General features: G+C 44.4%; 1 protein-coding gene across 3 annotated transcripts in view; it reads right to left on the bottom strand.

The window, feature by feature from the left end:
- Positions 1 to 275: 275 nt before the first annotated feature.
- The window catches only part of palm1a (paralemmin 1a), a 292,230-nt gene continuing 271,007 nt past the window's right edge, over positions 276 to 21,498 (bottom strand). For all 3 annotated transcript variants that reach the window (XM_072593634.1, XM_072593635.1, XM_072593633.1), the window contains exon 8: positions 276 to 5,823. In XM_072593634.1, coding sequence (XP_072449735.1) covers positions 5,150 to 5,823 — 674 coding nt within the window. In that variant the 3' untranslated portion in view covers positions 276 to 5,149. The remainder of the gene's footprint in view (positions 5,824 to 21,498) is intronic.

Raw genomic sequence — 21,498 nt, 5'->3', positions numbered from 1 at the left:
GTGATTTGGAAAAATCTCCAGGATAGGAATTGAGTGCTTCCAAGAAATCTTTGGATGCATTCAATCACATGAAGAACAAAAGACATATTTTTCAACATACAAGACTTTGCAAATGGAGACCAACTCATCTGGAAAGCTAACAGCAAAAGGGATCATTAAAACTACAAAACTGCCATGAGAACATTTACTTAAACCAGTTGAGAAATAATCAATTGTACTTCAAAATTTTTTTATATTCCCATTCCAATTCCTCGGATTTAGTCACATTAATAACATTTCCATTTAATCACATCTAGATTTTATTTTTGATTACTATACAGTTTTGCATATTAAATTTCACATTGTTCCAAACAGTTAAATACAGTCGACTCCACTTGGGTGCATGTGGCAAGAGCAGTTTCAAGTTCTATAATTTAGCTTTGTTAATTTTCCTTCCATTTGTTTACAGTCCCAATCCTCTAATGAAACATTGGCATTTAATACTTGTTTTTCCCTCTTACAAATTGGTGGATTTCTGCTAACCATCAATGGGAGTAAACTGTCAGGTTATCCACATCAGTGGTACAGATAGTCAAGTTCTTTGATCTTCTAATTAGAACTGTACAATTTCATTACCACATGACATCTCAGTTAGTTGTTGGAAGATGGTCCACTTGTGAAAGTGAGCCTTAAGGAGAACAGTTCTGCATGCACAAGGTGAAAAGGACAGCAAGTTTTATTGCCAGATGCTTCGAAGGGGGGTTGACTGTAATGCACACCTCAAACAACTTCCCTCACACAAAACAAAACATTCTGTTGGTGTTGGATTCTTTAATATAGAGCAAACATTGTACAGCGTGTATAATTTGTCCCGTATGAGTCCAGAGACTATGTATCACCAAATAAGCATTTGGACACCTCAGACAAGCATATTGTGAGGTGTGTGTGTGTGTGTGTCTGTGTGTGTGTGTGTGTCACCACAAATTAACAGTAATTATAAGATGTCATAACAAAAATATATGCATTAAATTTTCTTTTACTAAAGTTGTCAATGGGAACTGATTCTTCTTGTTTTAAAAAAAAACACAAAGCATTTTTAACATAAAAGTTAGACAATCATTTGCAATTTGTATTCCAAAGTACTCATTGTCCATGCTCCAATATGTTTTAATACTAGGTATCTGTTTATCTGGCTGAATGTTGTAAAATAGTCTTTTGGACAATGTGTTTAAAAGCCCCTCAAGAACCAATGTATGCTATAGGATTTTGGAAGGGGTATAATACAGAAGAAATTACTAAGGGTTTCCAACCCTTTACAACACCAGCACTAAACAACAAAGAACACAAATTGATTACAAAGCCTAATGCCTGACACATGAAGGGAATCTGCACTCTGATATTGATTTTGCCTCTCAGCTACAGAGAGCTGGAGTCCCAAAGTCTCAGAAATCCAGAAGCACATTACAGACATGGTGCTCAGACCTTCAGGGAAGTGCACATCACGCTTACACATGTGCTACACCGAAGAATTTATGTGAGATCACTCGTGCCACAGGCCTCTGGAATGTGTTGAATAAAATGGGACTACTTTATTAACTAATGAGCATGCTCGCACTATCGTATCCATCTCTAACCAGGTTAGGGAAATCTAAACATGGTCCAAAGCCATTCCCAAGGCATTGTGTTCAAAAATAGATATATGTGTTTATAGATCTATACATATACTGATTTCTCCAATAATAGGCTGGGAATTTTCAATAATAGTTCATGGAGAGCAACAAAATGGGAAAGCATTTTAGAGAAATTTGATTGTCTTGCTTACTCCCATTTTTAATGAAGTTTCCATTAACAAAAACAATAACAACAACTTTTGTAGTGATATCGTTTGGTGCAATCTTTGGTAATGCCTGGAATCACCATGGAAACAAATAATGTGATCAGGAACATGAGAGGAATGAAGTGAGTTCCCAGGATTTCTGAGTTACTCTCTCACACAAATACACACCGTACACACAAACACACTCGTACACATAAATACACACCTGTACACACAAACACACACCCGTACACACAAAGACACTCGTACACATAAATACACACTCGTATACACAAACATACAGACAGGCTGTCTACAGGCAAACTCACATACAAATGCACACACACACGCACACACTTATGCAAGTACAGGTGTACGCACAAACGGGTAAATACAGATGGACTCAAGCAAACTTATAAAGGGAAATGCATACAAAACTTTATTCAAACACAGGAGCACTCACACATTCAAACACACACACATACATTCTAAAAAAACATAAACACGCAGGCACTTCAGCAAACACATTCAAACCAAGTGAACTCAGCTCAGCTCAGGAACAATCAGATCCACAGCTTCAAGTGGTGTACTTTTTAAAATCAAGTTTGGACACTTGCACAAGTCAGATTTGACCTGGATTGTATTTAGAATGACTTAAGAATCACTAAGTTTGCATGACACCATTTGTATCTGAATCTTTAATCTGGACAATCAGTTGATTCAGATTTGAACTGATTAGAATCTGGAGCAGAAAGTGGACTGAGAATCTTCACCTAAACAGCAATGTTGCAATTGGTCTCTAGGCTCATTGAGCCTTTGGATAGATGTAAAAAGGAATTGCAGACAGATTGCAGTCGGATTAAAAAAAACACCATCAGTTAACTACTTTTACAATGATCTGTAATCAGCTTGGAGCTATAGAACATGCAGACAAAAATAAAATTGTCCCATTGTATCACGTCATACATATACGCTGAGAGTAGTGCATGGTGCCTGGCAGTGTATAGAATAGGTTGATCTGGTTCAAGACTAACTGTGATGTAGAAAAGTGTTTCAAAATTAGGGATGCAATGATTCAGAAAATCCAAACTGTACAGACAAATTTTCAGGCTGACTAAAAGATCTCAGCTGCCAGTTTGACATTGATAATACCGAAATCTCAATGTAGAAAAACCAAAGTTGATTTAACATTGACTGTATATATACATTAACAGAGTCTTTCAAAGTTAATGAAAATTCAGTGGTCAACCATCTTGTATGCCTAAGAAAGGAGTTCAGTGCTCAGTTAAAGATCAGTCAATGTATGGTCTGGAGAAATGGACTAAGCAGTACATGCGCTGAAGGAATCCAGTCAAATGGTTCCTGGCTGTGGAGGAATTACTGGTTTCATTTCACTAAAACTGTAGCTGGAGCAGCAAGAAATAAAAAAGCATGTCGGACAAAAACTAGCATTAATCTAGTTTCAGGGGTTTTCGTGAATGATTTAGCCCATTATTTAACAGCAAGGGTACCCCACATGATGCTGAATATTCCTCTACTAACCCCACTATGTTTGTTCAGCAATAGATTCTCTACAGGATATCATAACCCCTTTGGCAAACTGGTTATGATCCAAAATGACCAAACGACAGTATTAACATTAGTTTATTTTTGCTTATTCGGATCATTTAAGGCATCATATATCACCAATAAGTAGAGAGATTGAACTCAATGGCACTGTGGCTCAATAAAGGACAGAACTTATTCACATTGATATGACTTAGATGAGAAAAGGTGGGACTCACTGTACTAAAGCGAAATTCCAAGCATCATATATTTGTGTACAGTACAGTTTCCAAGTTGATCAGATGACAGAAGAATGAACTTGATGAGAAAGTTTTACTATGAGTTTTGACTATGTACTTTTTAACCCTTAGATTACCAGCAGATTCCCAGAAACATCTCCTTTGGCTGACTTAGTCTGTTTTTGGTTGAGGTTTTAGAAATTCATTCAAGTATGTGAGTAGCATTGGCCAGACCAGCACTTATTACCCATCCCTAATTGCCCAGAGGGCAATTAAGTGTCAATCTGTAGGTATGGAGTCACATGTAGGCCAGATCAGTTAAGGATGGCAATTTCCTTTCCTAAAGGACATTAATGAACCAGATGGATTTTTGTGACAATTGACAATGGTTTCATGATCATCATTAGATTCCTAATTCCAGATATTTATTGAAATCAAATTCCACCATCAGCCATGGCAGGATTTGAACCTGGGACCCTAGAATATTAACAGCGTCTCTGGATTAATTGTCCTGTGATAATATCACTAGATCATCACCTCCCCTAGAGATCAGCTACAATACAAACCTATTTACAAAAGGTAGGCCTGGCTTTATTACTGTAACACTATGACCCAATTATTACATGACACAATTAAATTCTGATTTTGAAGAAACTAAAATGATTCAATCCACCCATCCCTTTTCTCCCCGGTCGTGAGGCCTTCACTCTGTTTTGAAATTTGAACTTAATTTATGTTTGAACTTAAAAACAAAACCCTTTTGTTTTTAAAAAGAGGTTTAAGTCCTCTTTAAAAAATGTTCAAGTCCTTCCTCTCAACTGTTCACTTTTGGTGAGAGACAAAGAAAGAAAAAGTCCCAAAGAAATGTAGGCTAAGGTTGGATTGGCCATGGGACATTGCCCATAAAGTTCAGATATGTGTGGGCGAGCAACGGGGAATGTAGGGTTACAGGGATAGGGTGGGTCTGAGTGGGCAGTGTTTCGGCAGGTCAGTGTGGACTCGATGGGCCAAATGGTTTGTTTCCACACTATAGTAATTCTGTGATTCTATCAGTTACTTTTAAAGGACATAGTTTAAGCCATTTCTGAACTCTGGGTCTGCTGACTTACAGAGTGATCAGGGCAACCTTTGATCACTGACAAGCACTGCTTCCTGCTCAACAGCTTGGACAGGCGTCACTTTACAGAGATCAATTGTGAGTTTGTTTTCTTTCTGCATTGAGAGATGGTTGCCCATGGCTTGTTTATAACAACTCTCATATTGCTCGTGGATGATTGCAATGGGACATTACAGCACCATCATGTCATCGCCAAGGTAGACTCAGTGAAGCTCTACTGTACTCAATGGATGATGTTTCGGGTACCATTCAGCTAATTAGCTCTCAGCTTTTATTTAGGCCCTGACCGAATGCCAATGAAAATGCAGGTCTTTGCTAAATTGCGATGGATTGGCTGCAATCCTTGCATCCCCAATTAAAGCATGTGTTACGTTAGAAGACATACAGTGCATCTGAAGACTATGAACATATAACATTCCGACTGTACAATGAGAAGGATAAGACAGGGCGCGATCACATCACGACGCAGCACTGACAACGTTGCTTCTCCTTCAAATCCTCCACCTCGTCTACTGCCTCTTTACCCTTCCCAGCCGCCTTCTCCTCAGCACCCTGGGCAGCGGTGGTGCCATTGGGAGGGGCCTGGCTCTCCCCTGGCCTCTCGCTCTTGCCATCAGCATCCTCAATCACCACAAGCTCTGCTTTGCCTGTTCCATCATACCCAAGCACCTTCTTGGTCTCATTCTCGTCCTCGACGTCCTGGTAACCCATGAAGATCATGGTAACCGGCTGGTCTTTGCTAGGCTCTGCGCCATCCCCCGGAGTTTTCTGAAGGATTTTAAGGCTCTCTCCGGCCATCCCATCCGGCTTTAGCTTCTCTGGGGTCTGACCGTCGGCCTGGAGCTGACCATGAGGTCCTTTCCCCTCAGGAGCCAGTGCTTTATTGAAGTCTGTCACCTTGTCAGCCTTCTGTATCAGCTCGTCCACCTCGGTGCTAGTGAGAAGGTGGACTCCGTTCTCCACTGCTCCGTCACCTTTGCGCATCTCATGGATAACCTTGAGGTCATCCTCATAGACCTTGACTCCTTGTTGCTTGAGGTTCTTGGGAGACACGCTGCTGGTGGACAGGACTTTGGTCTCCCCTGTTACATTGTCCTTCTCCACCGTAATTTCCACCGCAAACATCGCTGCAAATAACAAAAGGAGCTGAATGTCAGCAAATAGGGAACAAAAAAATACAGTCACTGCATGTTAAGGACTGGTGGCAATGGTTCCATAATCTGATGGGTAAATCTCTCCCACCACAGCTCTTCAAATAACAAAAGACAGCAAACTTTGTTTGAACCGACACCTTCCCCAATGACCTGAAATCTCATGAGCCGGCAAAACATATAAACCTTAAATGCATATTTATTGTATTATTGCGATCTCCCCAGTGTCTGAGTAATCAGATGAGGGTGCAAATGAGAAAGCTCTCTACTGATAATATTTAAGGCAAGGTTAGATCATTATTTATGCTGTAAATAAAGTATAACGGTCATATGTTATGTTTGTATTACTTGGCATGTTTTTATATTGATTAGGCGTACCTCTCGATTATCCGGAATATTGCTTCAGCAGGTACACTACTTGTTCCCCAGGTGCTGGTTAATAAAATATTTGTAGTAATAACTCAAATGTTCCATAGACAACACCTTCCAAACCCATATCATCTATCAGGTAGCTGGCCAAATGCAGCTAATGCATGGAACACTACCCTCTGGCAAGCTCCCCTCCTAGTCACTCACCTCCCTGTGTTGTTCCTTCGGTGTCACTGGGTCAAATTTCTGGAACTCCCTTCTTCACAACCATGTGGGCGCTGACAACCCATGGACTGTAGCAGTTCAAGAAGGTGGCTCACCCCAAAGGGCAATTCATAGAATCCCTACAGTGCAGAAAGAAAGCCATTCGGCCTACACCAACCCTCTGAAATGCATCCCACCCAGACCCACCTCTTACCCTATCCCCGTAACTCTGTTTCCCCATGGCTGTTCCACTTAGCCTGCACATCCCTGGACAATTCAGCGCGGCCAATCTACCTAACCTGCACATCTGAATGTCCAAACTCCACACAGACAGTCACCCGAGGGTAGGATCGAACCCGGGTCTCTGGAACTATGAGGCAGCAGTGCTAACCACTGAGCCACCCAATGAAGGACAGCAACAAACACCAGCCCAACCAGTGAAACCCACATTCCATGAGTGAAGAGAAGTAAAACCAATTTGGTCTTCCACATTGACCTGAAAGTGAAAATCAGGTCTGAGCTTAGGTCCTCACTGAAACAACTGCAGCTTCAACGGTGCAGCACTCCCTCAGCACCTTAACTCACAGAAGTTTCATCCCAATCTACAAGCTGAAGTGACTGCAGTGGGGCCAAGAGCGAGAACCTGCTAGGTTAAGGATCAGATTGTCACTTCTGAAACAATCGACGTTTCGGGCAAAAGCCCTTCATCAGATTCCTGACTAATAGAGTTTTAGAGTCATTATTGCAGTGAGGAGGTCATTCTATCCATTGAGATTATACTAACCCTATGAAGCAAACCTGCTAATCCTATTCCCTCACTCCATCCACACAGTCCTGTTACAAATGTCCATCCGATTTTCTTCTGACATCACTACTCTGAATTCACTGCTCTCACAGGCAGTCAGTCATCGTTAATTGCTGTGTCTCATTCCAAAAATCTTCGAGCTGTGTCCCCTTGTCATTGGACCATCAGGTAATGGAACAATTTCTCTTTGACCATTTTAAACATAGAACTTCGACCATTCTAGTGCAGTCCAGGCCCTTCGGCCCTCAATGTTGCGCCGACCTGTGAAACCAATTTGAAGTCCATCTCTCCACCACTATTCCATTTTCATCCGTATGTCTATCCAATGACCATTTCAATGCCCTTCAAGTTGGCAACTCTACAACTGTTGCAGGCAGTGCGTTCCATGCCCCTACTAATCTCTGAGTAAAGAAACTACCTCCGACATCTGTCCTATATTGATCACCCCTCAATTTAAAGCTATGTCCCCTCATGCTGCCCATCACCATTGAGGAAAAAGGCTTTCACTGTCCACCCTACCTAACCCTCTGATTATCTTGTATGTCTCAATTAAGTCACCTCTCAACCTTCTAACGAAAACAGCCTCAAGTCCCTCAGCCATTCCTCGTAAGACCTTCCCTCCATACCAGGCAACATGCGAGAGGTTCCCATGGGGGACTGGTTAGCAAGGTTAGATCTCATGGAATACAGGGAGAACTAGCCATTTGGCTCAAAGGTAGAAGACAGAGGGTGGTGGTGGAGGGGTGTTTTTCAGACTGGAGACCTATGACCAGTGGAGTGCCACAAGGATCAATGCTGGGTCCACTACTTTTCTTCATTTATATTAATGATTTGGATGTGAGCTTAAGAGGTATAATTAGTAAGTTTGCAGATGACACCAAAATTGGAGATGTAGTGGACAGTGAAGAATGTTACCTCGAATTACAATGGGATCATGATCAGATGGGCCAATGGACTGAGGAGTGGCAGATGGAGTTTAATTTAGATAAATACGAAGTGCTGCATTTTGGGAAAGCAAATCTTAGCAGGACTTATACACTTAAGGGTAAGGTAAGGTCCTAGGGAGTGATGCTGAACAAAGAGACCTTGGAGTGTAGGCTCAAAGCTCCTTGAAAGTAGAGTCGCAGGTAGATAGGATAGCGAAGAAGGCGTTTGGTATGCTTTCCTTTATTGGTCAGAGTACTGAGTACAGGAGTTGGGAGGTCATGTTGTGGCTGTACAGGACATTGGTTAGGCCACTGTTGGAATATTGCAAGCAATTCTGGTCTCCTTCCTATCAGAAGGATGTTGTGAAACTTGAAAGGGTTCAGAAAAGATTTACAACGATTTTGCCAGGGTTGGAGGATTTGAGCTATAGGGAGAGGCTGAACAGGCTGGGGCTGTTTTTCCTGGAGCATTGGAGGCTGAGGTGGTGATCTTATAGAGTTTTATAAAATCATGAGGGGCATGGATAGGATAAATAGCCAAGGTCTTTTCCCTGGGGTTGGGGAGTCCAGAACTAGAGGGCATAGGTTTAGTGTGAGAGGGGAAAGATATAAAAGAGAACCAAGGGGCAACTTTTTCACGCAGAGGGTGGTACATGTATGGAATGAGCTGCCAGACGAAGTGGTACAATTGCTACATTTAAAAGGTTTCTGGGTGGATATATGAATAGGAAGGGTTTGGAGGGATATGGAGGGTGCTGGCAGGTGGGACTAGATTGGGTTGGGATATCTGGTTAGCATGGATGATTTGAACCGAAGGGTCTGTTTCCGTGCTGTGCATCTCTATGACTCTGTGACTCTATCTTTCCTATAATGTGGTAACCAGAACTGTACGCAATACTCCAAGTGTGGCTGCACCAGAGGTCTGTACAGCTGCAACATGACCTTGTGGCTCCAAAACTCAATCCCTCTACCAATAAAAGCTAACACACCGTATGCCTTCTGAACAACCCAATCAACCTGGATGGCATCTTTCAGGGATCTATGTACCTGGACACAGAGATCTCCCTGCTCATCTACACTACCGAGAATCTTACCATTAGCCCAGTACTCTGTATTCCTGTTACCCTTCCAAAGTGAATCACCTCACACTTTGTTGCATTAAACTCCATTTGCCACCTCTCAGCCCACCTCTGCAGCTCATCTATGTCCCTCTGTAACCTGCAACATCCTTCGGCACTACCCACAACTTTACCGACCTTAGTGTTATTTGCAAATTTACTGACCCATTCTTCGACACCCTCATTTAGGTCATTTATAAATATGATAAACTGCAGAGGGCCCAAAACAGATCCTTGTGGTACACCACAAGTAACTGAACTTCAGGATGAACATTTCCCAACAACCACCACCCTCTGTCTTCTTTCAGCTAGCCAATTTCTGATCCAAACCACTAAATCACCTTCAATCCCACGCCTCTGTATTTTGTGCAACAGCCTACCATGTGGAACCTTATCAAACACCTTACTGAAATCCATATACACCACATCAACTGCTTTACCCTCAACCACCTGTTTGGTCACCATCTCAAAGAACTCCAAAAGATTTGTGAGCACGACCTACCTACACAAAACCATGGTGACTAACCCTAATCAACCTATTCCTTTCTAGCTGATTATAAATCCTATCTCTTTTAACCTTTTCCAACACTTTACTCACAACTGAAGTAAGGCTCACTGGTCTCTAATTTCCAGGGTTGTCTCTACTCCCCCTCTTGAACAAGGGGACAACATTTGCTATCCTCCAATCTTCTGGCAATACTCCTGTAGACAATGATGACATAAAGATCAAAGCCAAAGGCTCTGCAATCTCTTCCCTGGCTTCCCAGAGAATCCTTGGATAAATCCCATCTATCCCAGGGGGTTTATCTATGTTCACACTCTCCAGAATTGCCTTGTGAACCGCAATCTCGTAGCCTGTATCTCAGTGTTCTCCTCGACAACATTTTTACAGTGTAAAAATTTTCCAGAGGAAAAATATTCATTTCGCGCTTCTGTCTCCTCGGACTCCAAGCGCAACTTTCCACTACTATTCTTGATTGGCCCTAATCTTTCTCTTGTCATTCTTTTATTCCTGATATACTGATAGAAAACTTTAGTGCTTTCCTTGATCCTATCTGCTAATGACTTCTCACGTCTTCTCCTTGCTTTTCTTAGCTCTCCCTTTAGGTCTTACCTGGCTATCAAGCACCTGAACTGAGTCTTTGGTCTCATCTAACATAAGCCTTCTTCTTCCTCTTGACAAGAGATTCAACTTCTTTCATAAACCACAGTTCCGTCACTCAACCACTTCCTCCCTGCCTGACAGTTACATAATTATCAAGGACACGTAGAGCTGTTCCTTGAATAAGTTCCACATTTCAACTGTGCCCATCCCCTGCAGTTTCCTTCCCCATCTTATGCATCCTAAATCTTGCCTGATCACATCATAATTGTCTTTCTCTCAGCAATAACTCTTGCTCTGCATTATATACCTATTCCTTTCCATCACTAAAGTAAACATAACCGAATTGTGGTCACTATCACCAAAGTGCTCACCCATCTCCAAATCTAGCACCTGGCCCAGTTCGTTACCCATTACCAAATCCAATGTGGCCTCGCTCCTTATTGGACTGTCTACATACCGTGTCAGGAAACCCTCCGGACAAAAACGGACCCATCTAAAGTACTCAAACTATCGTACTTCCAGTCAATATTTGGAAAGTTGAAGTCTCCCATAACAATTACCCTGTTACTCTCACTCCTATGCAGAATCATCTTTGCTATAGTTTCCTCTACATCTCTGGAACAATTTGGAGGCCTATAGAAAACAGGGAGACCTCTCCTTTCCTGTTTCTAATCTCAGCCAATACTACCTCAGTAGATGAGTCCTCAAACATCCTTTCTGCCATTGTAATACTGTCTTTGTCTAACAATGTCACACCTCCCCCTCTTTTACCATATTCCCTGTTCTTACTGAAACATCTAAACCCTGGAACCTGCAACAACCATTCCTGTCCCTGCTCTCTCCATGTCTCCGAAATGGTCACATCATTGAGGTCCCAGGTACCAACCCATGTTGCATGTTCATCCACCTTATTCCGGATGCTCCTGGCGTTGAAGTAGACACACTTCAAACTACCTTCCTGCTTGCTGGTACACTCTTGTGACCTTGAACCGTCACTTCTGACCTCATTACTCTCAACCTCCTGGACACTGGAGCTTCTATTCAGGTTCCCAAACCCCTGCTGGGTTAGTTTAAACCCTCCCAAAGAGCATTAGCAAACATCCCTCCCCCCCCCACGCCCAGGATATTGGTACCCCTCTGGTTCAGGCGTAGACCGTCTCGTTTGTAGAGGTCCCAACCACACCAGAATGAGCCTCAATTATCCAATTATCAGAAACTCTCCCTCCTGCACCATCCCTGTAGCCATGTGTTCAACTCCTCTGTCTTCCTATTCCTCTCCTCACTGGCATCTTACCTTGAAGACCTCGATTAGATCTTCCCTTTGCTGCAGGCACATCTCCAACTACATTTTGTAACTAACATCCCCAATCCCTGAAACTATTCCAGTAAATCTTCATATGAATCTCTCAAGGACCCTTCTATCCTTGCTAAACATTAGTGAATAGGATTGGGTGCAATTCTTATTAAGGCCTCAGTCGAACTTAACAAAGGACCGCAGAAACTTGTCTGCTTTTGTTTTCAATACCCCAGTGTTGGAAACTCAAGAACCCACATTAATTTACTCACCACCTTCTCACTAGATCACCCCGAACAGTTCAGGAATCTCCAGGTCCCTCTGCCTCCGATTTAACGACCATAGATTTAAATTGACCCACCCAAGAAAGTGAATCTCTTTTGAGAAAATGAGGGAAACGTTTTTTACCTCTCCAAAATCAAAAGAGAAAATGCTGGAAAATCTCAGCAGGTCTGCTAGAGCTGAGATTTTCCAGCATTTTCTTTTTTGGTTTCAGAATTCAGCATCTGCAGTAATTTGCTTTTATCCAGTTTTTTTTCCTCTCAGAGGGTTGTGAGTGTTTGGAACTCTCTCCTTGACCAGACACTGGAAGCAGAATTGGTGAATCTTTCTTAAGGCAGAGTTAGACAGATCCTTGTTCAGAATGGGGTGGGGGTGGGGTAGGAGAAGTTAGGAATGAGGATTTGAGGTTACAGTCAGATCAGTTATATTCTTCTTGGAGGGTGGAATAGGTTCAAAGGGCTGAATGGTCGACTTGTCCTCACTGCTCAGTGACAGAGAAGGAAGAGCGATGTCGCTCCAAGTCAAGATGGTGACTGAGGGGACAGGGGGCTTGGCGATTTTCTGCCCTTATCCTCCTGGTTGACAGAAGATGGGAACTTGGAAGGCATAGTCTATGGAAGTTTTGTGAGTTATTTTGTTACTTGAAGAGCAGTAGGGGAGGTATCCAAGGGATTTTATGTTTGTTTCTCTATTCTGTAAAATTGTTCCTTTATCTTAAGGAGCTCTGAGACTAGAAACCGAGGGCACAGCCTTAGAGTGAAGGACAACTCTCGAACTGAGATGAAGAGGAAATTCTTCAGTCAGAAGGTGGTGAATCTGTGGAACTCATTGCCGCAGAGAGCTGTGGAGACCAAGTCATTGAATGTATGCAAGACAGATGGACATGTTCTTGATGAGTAAGGGTATCAAGAGTTATGTGAGAAGGCAGGGGAATGGGATTGAGAAAAATCTCAGCAATGATCAAATGGGCCGAATGGCTAATATCATGTGGTCTTGTGGTGTGTACAAGATCAGCTGTCAGTATTTTCATTTTGAGGCTCTGTCATGTAACTTGAATTACCTCAACAGAATGGTGCTTGTAATTATTGCTGCACAGAGGAAACATAATACACTGAACCAATCACAACTCTGAGCAATACTTCACAGAGGGATATCTTCTTCCTCCTGATTGTTGTTTATCTTTGATATATGATTGGAGATAGTTTTCTGCAGTCACTGATTAAGGATATGATCAAAATTAGCTACTGCAGAGAGACGCTGCACAGGAACATGTGATGACATTTGCAATTTTTAAACATTTAACTTATCCTCCGTTGCCACGGAGAATACATCCTTCCCCGACCTCCTCACTTCCTATCGATCCCTCAGTCCCTGTTGATCCCTTACTCCCTATAACTCTCTCAGTCCCTGTAACTCTCTCAGTCCCTGTAGCTCTCTCAGTTCTCTCCCTGTTGATCCTGGAATATGTCACTGCAGCTTGCAAGCAGTTTAGCCATCCAGCAGTACGAGCACAGCTCCAGCAGGTGGCAGACATTACCACTAATCCATAGAAAGTGACGACTGTAGATGCTGGAGATAAGAGTGGAGAGTGTGTTGCTGGAACAGGTCAGGCAGTGTCCGAGGACCAGGAGAGAAGACGTTTTGGGCGTAAGCACTTCATTAGGAATCTTGGAGGGATTGGGGGAATGGGGTGGAGTGGAAGGATGGGTGCCCAAAGGGGCTGAGAGATAAATAGGAGGGGGCTGGGGTTTGGGAATGTGATAGGTAGATGGAGGTGGGGGGTGATGGTAATAGGTTGGAGCAGAGGGTGGAGCGGATAGGTGGGATAGGCTTGGATTTGGTGGTGGAAGTGGCCAAAGGCTTGCATGTCCTTGGCAGAGTGAGAGGGGGAGTTGAAGTGTGGAGTGGTGGGGTTGTTTGGTACGTGTGTCCTAGAGATGTTCTTTGAAACATTCTGCAAGTTTGCATCCAGTCTCCCCAATGTAGAGGAGACCACATCGAGAGCAGCAGTCCCGCAGCTTGATACTGGCCAAATACCACAGGACTAGGCTGGACTGGGCTGGGCTGGGCAGGACTGGTCTGGTCTGGTTTGAGCTGGTCTGGGCAGGGCTGGTCTGGTCTGGGCAGAGCTGGTCTGGTCTGGTCTGGTCTGGTCGGGGTAGGGCTGGTCTGGTCTGGGCAGAGCTGGTCTGGTCTGGTCTGGTTGGGGTAGGGCTGGTCTGGGCAGGGCTGGTCTGGGCAGGTCAGAGCTGGCCTGGTCTGGTCTGGTCTGGGCAGAGCTGGTCTGGTCTGGTCTGGTCTGGGTAGGGCTGGTCTGGGCAGGGCTGGTCTGGTCGGGGTAGGGCTGGTCTGGTCTGGTCTGGTCGGGGTAGGGCTGGTCTGGGCAGGGCTGGTCTGGTCTGGGCAGAACTGGTCTGGTCTGGTCGGGGTAGGGCTGGTCTGGTCTGGGCAGAGCTGGTCTGGTCTGGTCTGGTTGGGGTAGGGCTGGTCTGGGCAGGGCTGGTCTGAGCAGGTCAGAGCTGGCCTGGTCTGGTCTGGTCTGGGCAGAGCTGGTCTGGTCTGGTCTGGTCTGGGTAGGGCTGGTCTGGGCAGGGCTGGTCTGGTCGGGGTAGGGCTGGTCTGGTCTGGTCTGGTCGGGGTAGGGCTGGTCTGGGCAGGGCTGGTTCTGGGCAGGTCAGAGCTGGCCTGGCCTGGGCTGGGCTGGCCTGGGCTGGGTTGACTGGCCTGGGCTGGCCTGGGCTGGGTGGACTGGTTGCTCTGCAAACAGATTGGGCTACAAAATCTGAAATATCCTGTTGTCCCAGGGGCTTTCAGAGCCAGGGTCATCTCGAGGGTATCTCCTTTATAGCAAACACTCAAACGTACTGCAGAGTGATACAAGACATTTACTGAGATGGAATATGTCGGAGCTCAGGCATGAATACCCCGATCTCATATCCCCAGCAAATATCCCCCAGCTAATATCCCACACCTATTGTCCCCCTTCAGCCACCAGGCTGCTCCCTGCTTGTTTACCCTCACACCCTGTTACAACAAATAGGAAATCAACAGGTTTCATTTTAACAAGTACTATTCATAAGTACCAGGGAGTGTAACTTCCTGCCGTTGGTTATAATCTCTGCCCACTGACTGTGACCGGTGGATATGGTGACAACTCTCCTGACCTTCTGGACAGGGTAAAGACTCTCTGACCTTTGACCCTCTGGACAGGGTGAAGACTCTGCTCTGAACAGGCAGGATGTCCCAAATGTCGTCAAGACTTGAACTAACAGGGGTCAGTGTGACACTGCAAGACTATGTAGTGAGCTGACAATTCTTACAAGACCACACAGAGACTCACATAATAACATTCAAAGGGCCCACGCACTACAAAATAAAACTGAAGTTACATTCAAAGTTTGTGAGAAGATTTGTAGCTCGGGTGCTTGTTGTTGTGGTTCTGTTCGCCGAGCTGGGAATTTGTGTTGCAGACGTTTCGTCCCCTGTCTAGGTGACATCCTCAGTGCTTGGGAGCCTCCTGTGAAGCGCTTCTGTGATCTTTCCTCCGGCATTTGTAGTTCTATGAACACCAACTAGCCACGAAACGACACGACCAGCTATCCTTAGTAGCCACACATTCAGATGACAAGCAACATGGGTTCGACTGGAACAACATTACTATTATAGGACAAGCCAAACAGAGAACAGCCAGGGAATTCCTAAAGGCATGGCACTCATCCACAGATCCAATCAATAAGCACATCGACTGGACCCAATATACCGACCACTGCAGTGGACAGCTGGAACTGACAACCGGAAGCGGCAGATTCAAATCACTATAAATGCCGGAGGAAAGATCACAGAAGTGCTTCACAGGAGGTTCCCAAACACTGAGGATGTCACCTAGACAGGGGACGAAACGTCTGCAACACAAATTCCCAGCTCGGCGAACAGAACCACAACAATGAAGTTACATTGGCCCTGGCCTTTGACTGAGCTGTCTGAATGTCTTTGTGTTTATCATTTCATGGGATGTGGGTAGCAATGTCTGGGCCAGCATTTATAGTCCATCTCCAATGCCTTGAAGGAGGTAGTGAGGAGCTGCCTTCTAGAATGGTTGCAGTTCTGAGGGTGTAGGGCATCCACAGTGCTGTTCCACCAGGAATTTCATACCAACGTTTAAGTACAGTCTCTCTGGCATATGAAAGATGCATTTTCACCTGATAATGTTACTGGAAACCCAAACCTCGTCAGTAGATTTTGTAATTGTTTATGAGTGGGAGTCACTGGCTGGGTGGAGTGATATATGTTTGCATGTTTCTTTGAGTGTGTGCTTGGCTGGGGGTTTCTGGGTATAGGGGTGCATGTCAGCATTGGCGTGAACGTCTGTTGCGGGAGTACACGTGTGAGCACATATAATGGGACTCTCGGAAGGTATACTGCCTCCCAGGTGCCAGGGTCCGGGATGTCTCTGATTGAATCTACAAGATTCTGGCGGGGAGGATGAGCAGCTAGAGTTGGGGTACACATTGGCACCAATGACATAGCTAGGAAAAGGAATGAAGTTCCAAAAAGTGATTTCAAAGAGTTAGGTTGGAAGGATGAGTAGAGTAGTAATCTCAGGATTGCTACTGGTGCCATGTACTAGTGAGGCGAGGAACAGGGAGCGAGTGCAGCTAAACACGTGGCTACAGCGCTGGTATAGGACGGAGGGCTTCAGATATGTCGATCATTGGGGTACCTTCTGGGGAAGGTGGGAACTGTACATGAAAGACGGGTTGCACTTAAACTGGAGGGGCACCAACATTCTGGGCAGATTTGCTAAAGCACTTCAGGAGGGTTAAAACGAGTTTGGCAGGGGGATGGGAACCAGAGGTACAGGTCAGATCAGAAGAGAAGCTAGTTGTTGAATGGGCAGAAATAGAATGCAGAGAGTTTGTGAGAAAGGATACACAGTTGTTAGAGCAAAGGGATGGGTTAAAGTCTGTCTGTTTCAATGCAAGGTGTGTCAGGAATAAGAGTGATGAACTTAGAGCATGGATTAGCACTTGGAACTACGATGTTGTGGTCATAACGGAGATGTGGATTTCACAGGGGTAGGAATGGTTGCTGGATGTTCCGGGGTTTAGATCTTGTGAAAAGAACTGGGAGGGGAGCAAAAGAGGAGAGAGAGGAGCATTGTGAGAGAGTGCATCACAGCTGCAGAAAAGGAGGCTGTTGAGGAGGATTTGTCTACTGAGCCAGTATGAGTGGACGTCAGTAACAGGAAAGGAGCAATCACTTTATTGGGTGTTATCTATATACCCCCCAGTAGCAGCAGAGAGATGGAAGAACAGATTGGACAGCAGATCTTGGAAAGGTGCCGCTGTAACAGAGTTGTTGTTGTTATGGGTAGCTTCAACTCACCCAATATTGATTGGAACCTCGTCAATGCAGATGGTCTGGATGGAGCCAATTTTGTCCGGTGTGTCCAGGAAGGATTCTTGACTCAATTTGTAGATAGGCCGACTAGGGGAGAGGCCATATTGAATTTGGTGTGAGGCAACAAGCCAGGCCAGGTGTCAGATCTCTCAGTGGGAGAGCATTTCGGTGACAGTGACCACAACTGCCTCACCTTTACCATAGCCATGGAGAGGGATAGGAACAGACGGCATGGGAAGGCATTTAATTGGGGGAAGGGAAATTATACTGCTGTGGTGAAGGAGGCTTGGATGGTGAGAAGAGGAGCTTCTCATCAAGCGGAAGAAGGAAACTTACTTAAGGTTGAGGAAGCAAGGTTCTGGCACAGCTTTAGAGGGTTACAGGGTGGCTAGGAAAGAACTCAAAACTGCACTGAGGAGAGCTGGAAGGGGCCATTGAAAGCCTTCGGAAAGGATTAGGGAAAACTCAAACCATTCTACACTTACGTGAGGAATAAGAGAATAATCAGAGAGAGAAGTAGGGCTGATCAAGGACAGTGGAGGGAACCTGTGCCTGGAGTCTGAAGAGGTAGGGGAGCCCCTAAATCAGTTTTTTGCTTCAGTATTCACTAGAGAGAGGGACCTTGTTGATAGTGAACACACCGTGGACCAGGTTAATAGGCTTGAACAGGAAGTAGATGTACTGGAAATTCTGGGAAGCATCAAGATAGGATTCTTGGCAGTGTGGAGGAACAGTGGGATCTTGGGGTCCAAGTACATAGATCATTCAAAGTAGCCACCCAAGTTGATAGGGTTGTTAAGAAGGCAGATGGTGATTGAGTTTAAGAGATGCGAGGTTTTGCTGCAACTCTATAAAACCCTGGTTAGACCACACTTGGAATATTGTGTCCAGTTCTGGTGCCTCATTATAGGAAGGACGTAGATGCTTTAGAGAGGGTGCAGAGGAGATTTACCAGGATGCTGCTGCCTGGATTGGAGGACATGTCTTATGAAGAGAGGTTGAGTGATCTTGGGCTTGTCACACTGGAGAGAAGAAGGAAGAGAGGTGACTCGGTAGAGGTGTACAAGGTAATGAGAGGCATAGATAGATTAGATAGCCAGAGACTTTTCCCCAGGACAGCAATGGTTGTCATGAGGGGTCATAGTTTTAAGGCGATTGGAGGAAGGTGTAGGAGAGATGTCAGAGGTAGGTTCTTTACACAGAGAGTGGTGGGTGTGTGGAATACACTGCCAGAAACATTAGGGACATTTAAGCGACTGCTGGACAAGCACATGGGCGGCAGTAAATTGAGGGGTGTGTAGGTTAGATTGATCTTAGACTAAGTTAAGTCCTCGGCACAACATCGTGGACAAAGGGCCTGTACTGTGCTTTATGTTCTGTGTTCTATGTTCATATGAACATGGTTATATGTGCAAGCATGTGTTTAAGCATGTGAATATGTGTCTGTGTGTGAATAAGTGTATGTGTGTGAATATGTGTACATGAATCTATGTGTGTGTGAGAATATATATATGTGTGTACATGTATTTGTGTCATACAGTCATAGAGTCATACATGGAAACTGACCCTTTGGTCCAACTAGACCCACCAACCATGTTGCCAAAGTAAACTAGTCTCACTTGCCTGCATTTGGCCCATATCTCTCTTAACCTTTCCTATTTGTGAACTTTTCCAAAGATCTATTAAATATTCTAACTGTACCTGCATCCACCACTTTCTCTGGGAGTTCATTCCACATACAAACCATTCTCTGTATAAAATAACCTTAAAAATACACCTCCTAGTTTTGAACTTCCTCACCCTAGGGAAATGACCTTTGCTATTCACCTTATGTATGCCCCTTATGATTTTATAAACCACTATCAGGTTGCCCCTCAACCACCTGTGCTCCAGTGAAAAATATCTAAGTCTACCCAACCCATTTTTATAACTCAAATCCAGTCCCAGCAGCATTCTGATAAACCTTTCCAGTTTAATAATATCCTTCCCATAGCAGGGCAACCAGAACTGTACACAGTATCCCAGAAAAGGTCTCACCAACATCCTGTACAAACTCAACATAGAACATAGAACAATACAGCACAGAACAGGCCCTTCGGCCCTTGATGTTGCTCCGACCTGTGAACTATTCTCAGTTCGCGCCCCCTACGCAATCCCAAAATCATCCATGTGCTTATCTAAGGACTATTTAAATCTCCCTAATGTGGCTGAGTTGACTACATTGGCAGGTAGGGCATTCCACACCCTTACCATTCTCTGAGTAAAGAACCTGCCTCTGACATCTGTCTTAAATCTATCACCCCTCAATTTGTAGTTATGCCCCCTCGTACACGCTGACATCATCATCCTAGGAAAAAGTCTTTCACTGTCTACCCTATCTAATCCTCTTGTATGTCTCTATCAAATCCCCCCTTAGCCTTCTTCTTTCCAATGAGAACAGACCTAAGTTTCTCAGCCTTTCCTCATGAGACCTTCCCTCCAGACCAGGCAACAACCTGGTCAATCTCCTCTGCACCTTTTCCAATGCTTCCACATCCTTTCAGCATTTTGTATAGTTGCAGCATGACATTGCGGCTCCAGAACCCGATCCCTCTATGAATGAAACCTAACACATCATATGCCTTCTTAACAGCACTATCCACCTGGGTGGCAACTTTCAGGGATCTATGTACATGCACTCCAAGGTCCCTCTGCACATCCAGACGACCAAGAATCTTTCCATTGATCCAGTAGTCTGCCTTCCTGTTATTCTTCCCAAAATGCACCACCTCACATGTAGCTGCATTGAACTCCATTTGCCCCATCTCAGCCCAATTCTGCAGTTTATCCAAGTCCCCTGCAACCTGTAACATTATTCCAAACTGTCCACTACTCCACCGACTTTAGTGATGTCAGCAAATTTACGAATCCATATATGCCTGCAGCTAAGTCATTTAAAAAATGACAAACAGCAGTGGTCCCAAAACATATCCTTGTGACACCACACTAACAACTGGACTCCAGGCTGAATATTTTCCATCAACCACCACTCGCCGCCTCCTTTCAAAAAGCCAGTTTCTAATCCAAACTGCTAAATCACCCTCAATTCCATGCCTCTGCATTTTCTTCATCAGCCTACCGTGTGGAACCTTATGAAAAGCTTTACTGAAGTCCATGTATACCACGCCAACTGCCCTACCCTCATCTACATGCTTGGTCACCTTCTCAAAAAACTCAATGAGGTTTGTGAGGCACGATCTGCCCTTGACAAAACCATGTTGACAATCTGAAATCAAATTTTTGCTTGCTAGATGATTATAAATCTTATCTCTTATAATCTTTTCCAAAACCTTTCCTACACCAGAAGTAAGGCTCACTGCTCTATAATTACCTGGGTCATCTCTGCTGCCCTTCTTGAACAAGGGCACAACATTTTCAATCCTCCAGTCCTCAGGTACTAAACCCATAGACAATGATGACTCAAATATCAAAGCCAAAGGCTCTGCTGTCTCCTCCCTAGCTTCTAGGTAAAAACAATGACTGCAGATGCTGGAAACCAGATTTTGGATTAGTGGTGCTGGAAGAGCACAGCAGTTCAGGCAGCATCCGAGGAGTAGCAAAATCAACGTTTCAGGCAAAAGCCCTTCATCAGGAATTCCTGATGAAGGGCTTTTGCCTGAAACGTCAATTTTGCTGCTCCTCGGATGCTGCCTGAACTGCTGTGCTCTTCCAGCACCACTAATCCAAAACCCTCCCTAGCTTCCCAGAGAATCCTCGGATAAATCCCATCCGGCCCAGGGGACTTGTCTGCTTTCACTCCTTTGCGAATTGATCCTTTCTAGTCTAATATCTCGTACTTCATTCTTCTCCTCTGTAATATTCTCTTTTTCCTGAGTGAACACTGATAAAAAATGTTCATTTAGCACCTCTCCGATCTCTACAGGGTCCACACTTAACCTCCCACTTCCTATTCCTATCCTAGTCATCCTTGTAGTCCTTACATACCTACAGAAAGCTTTCGGGTTCTCCTTTATTCTATTTGCTAAAGACTAATGTCTTCTCTTTGCTCTTCTTAACTCTCTCTTTAAATCCTTCCCAACTGATCTGTAACTCTCCATCACCTCATCTGAACCATTTTGCTTCATCAACACATAAACCTCCTTCTTCCG

This window comes from Chiloscyllium punctatum, chromosome 24 (assembly GCF_047496795.1).
Source record: "Chiloscyllium punctatum isolate Juve2018m chromosome 24, sChiPun1.3, whole genome shotgun sequence".
In the NCBI taxonomy this organism is placed as follows: Eukaryota; Metazoa; Chordata; class Chondrichthyes; order Orectolobiformes; family Hemiscylliidae; genus Chiloscyllium; species Chiloscyllium punctatum.
The sequence above is the reverse complement of the archived record's forward strand: the minus strand, read 5'-3'. Positions and strand labels throughout refer to the sequence as shown.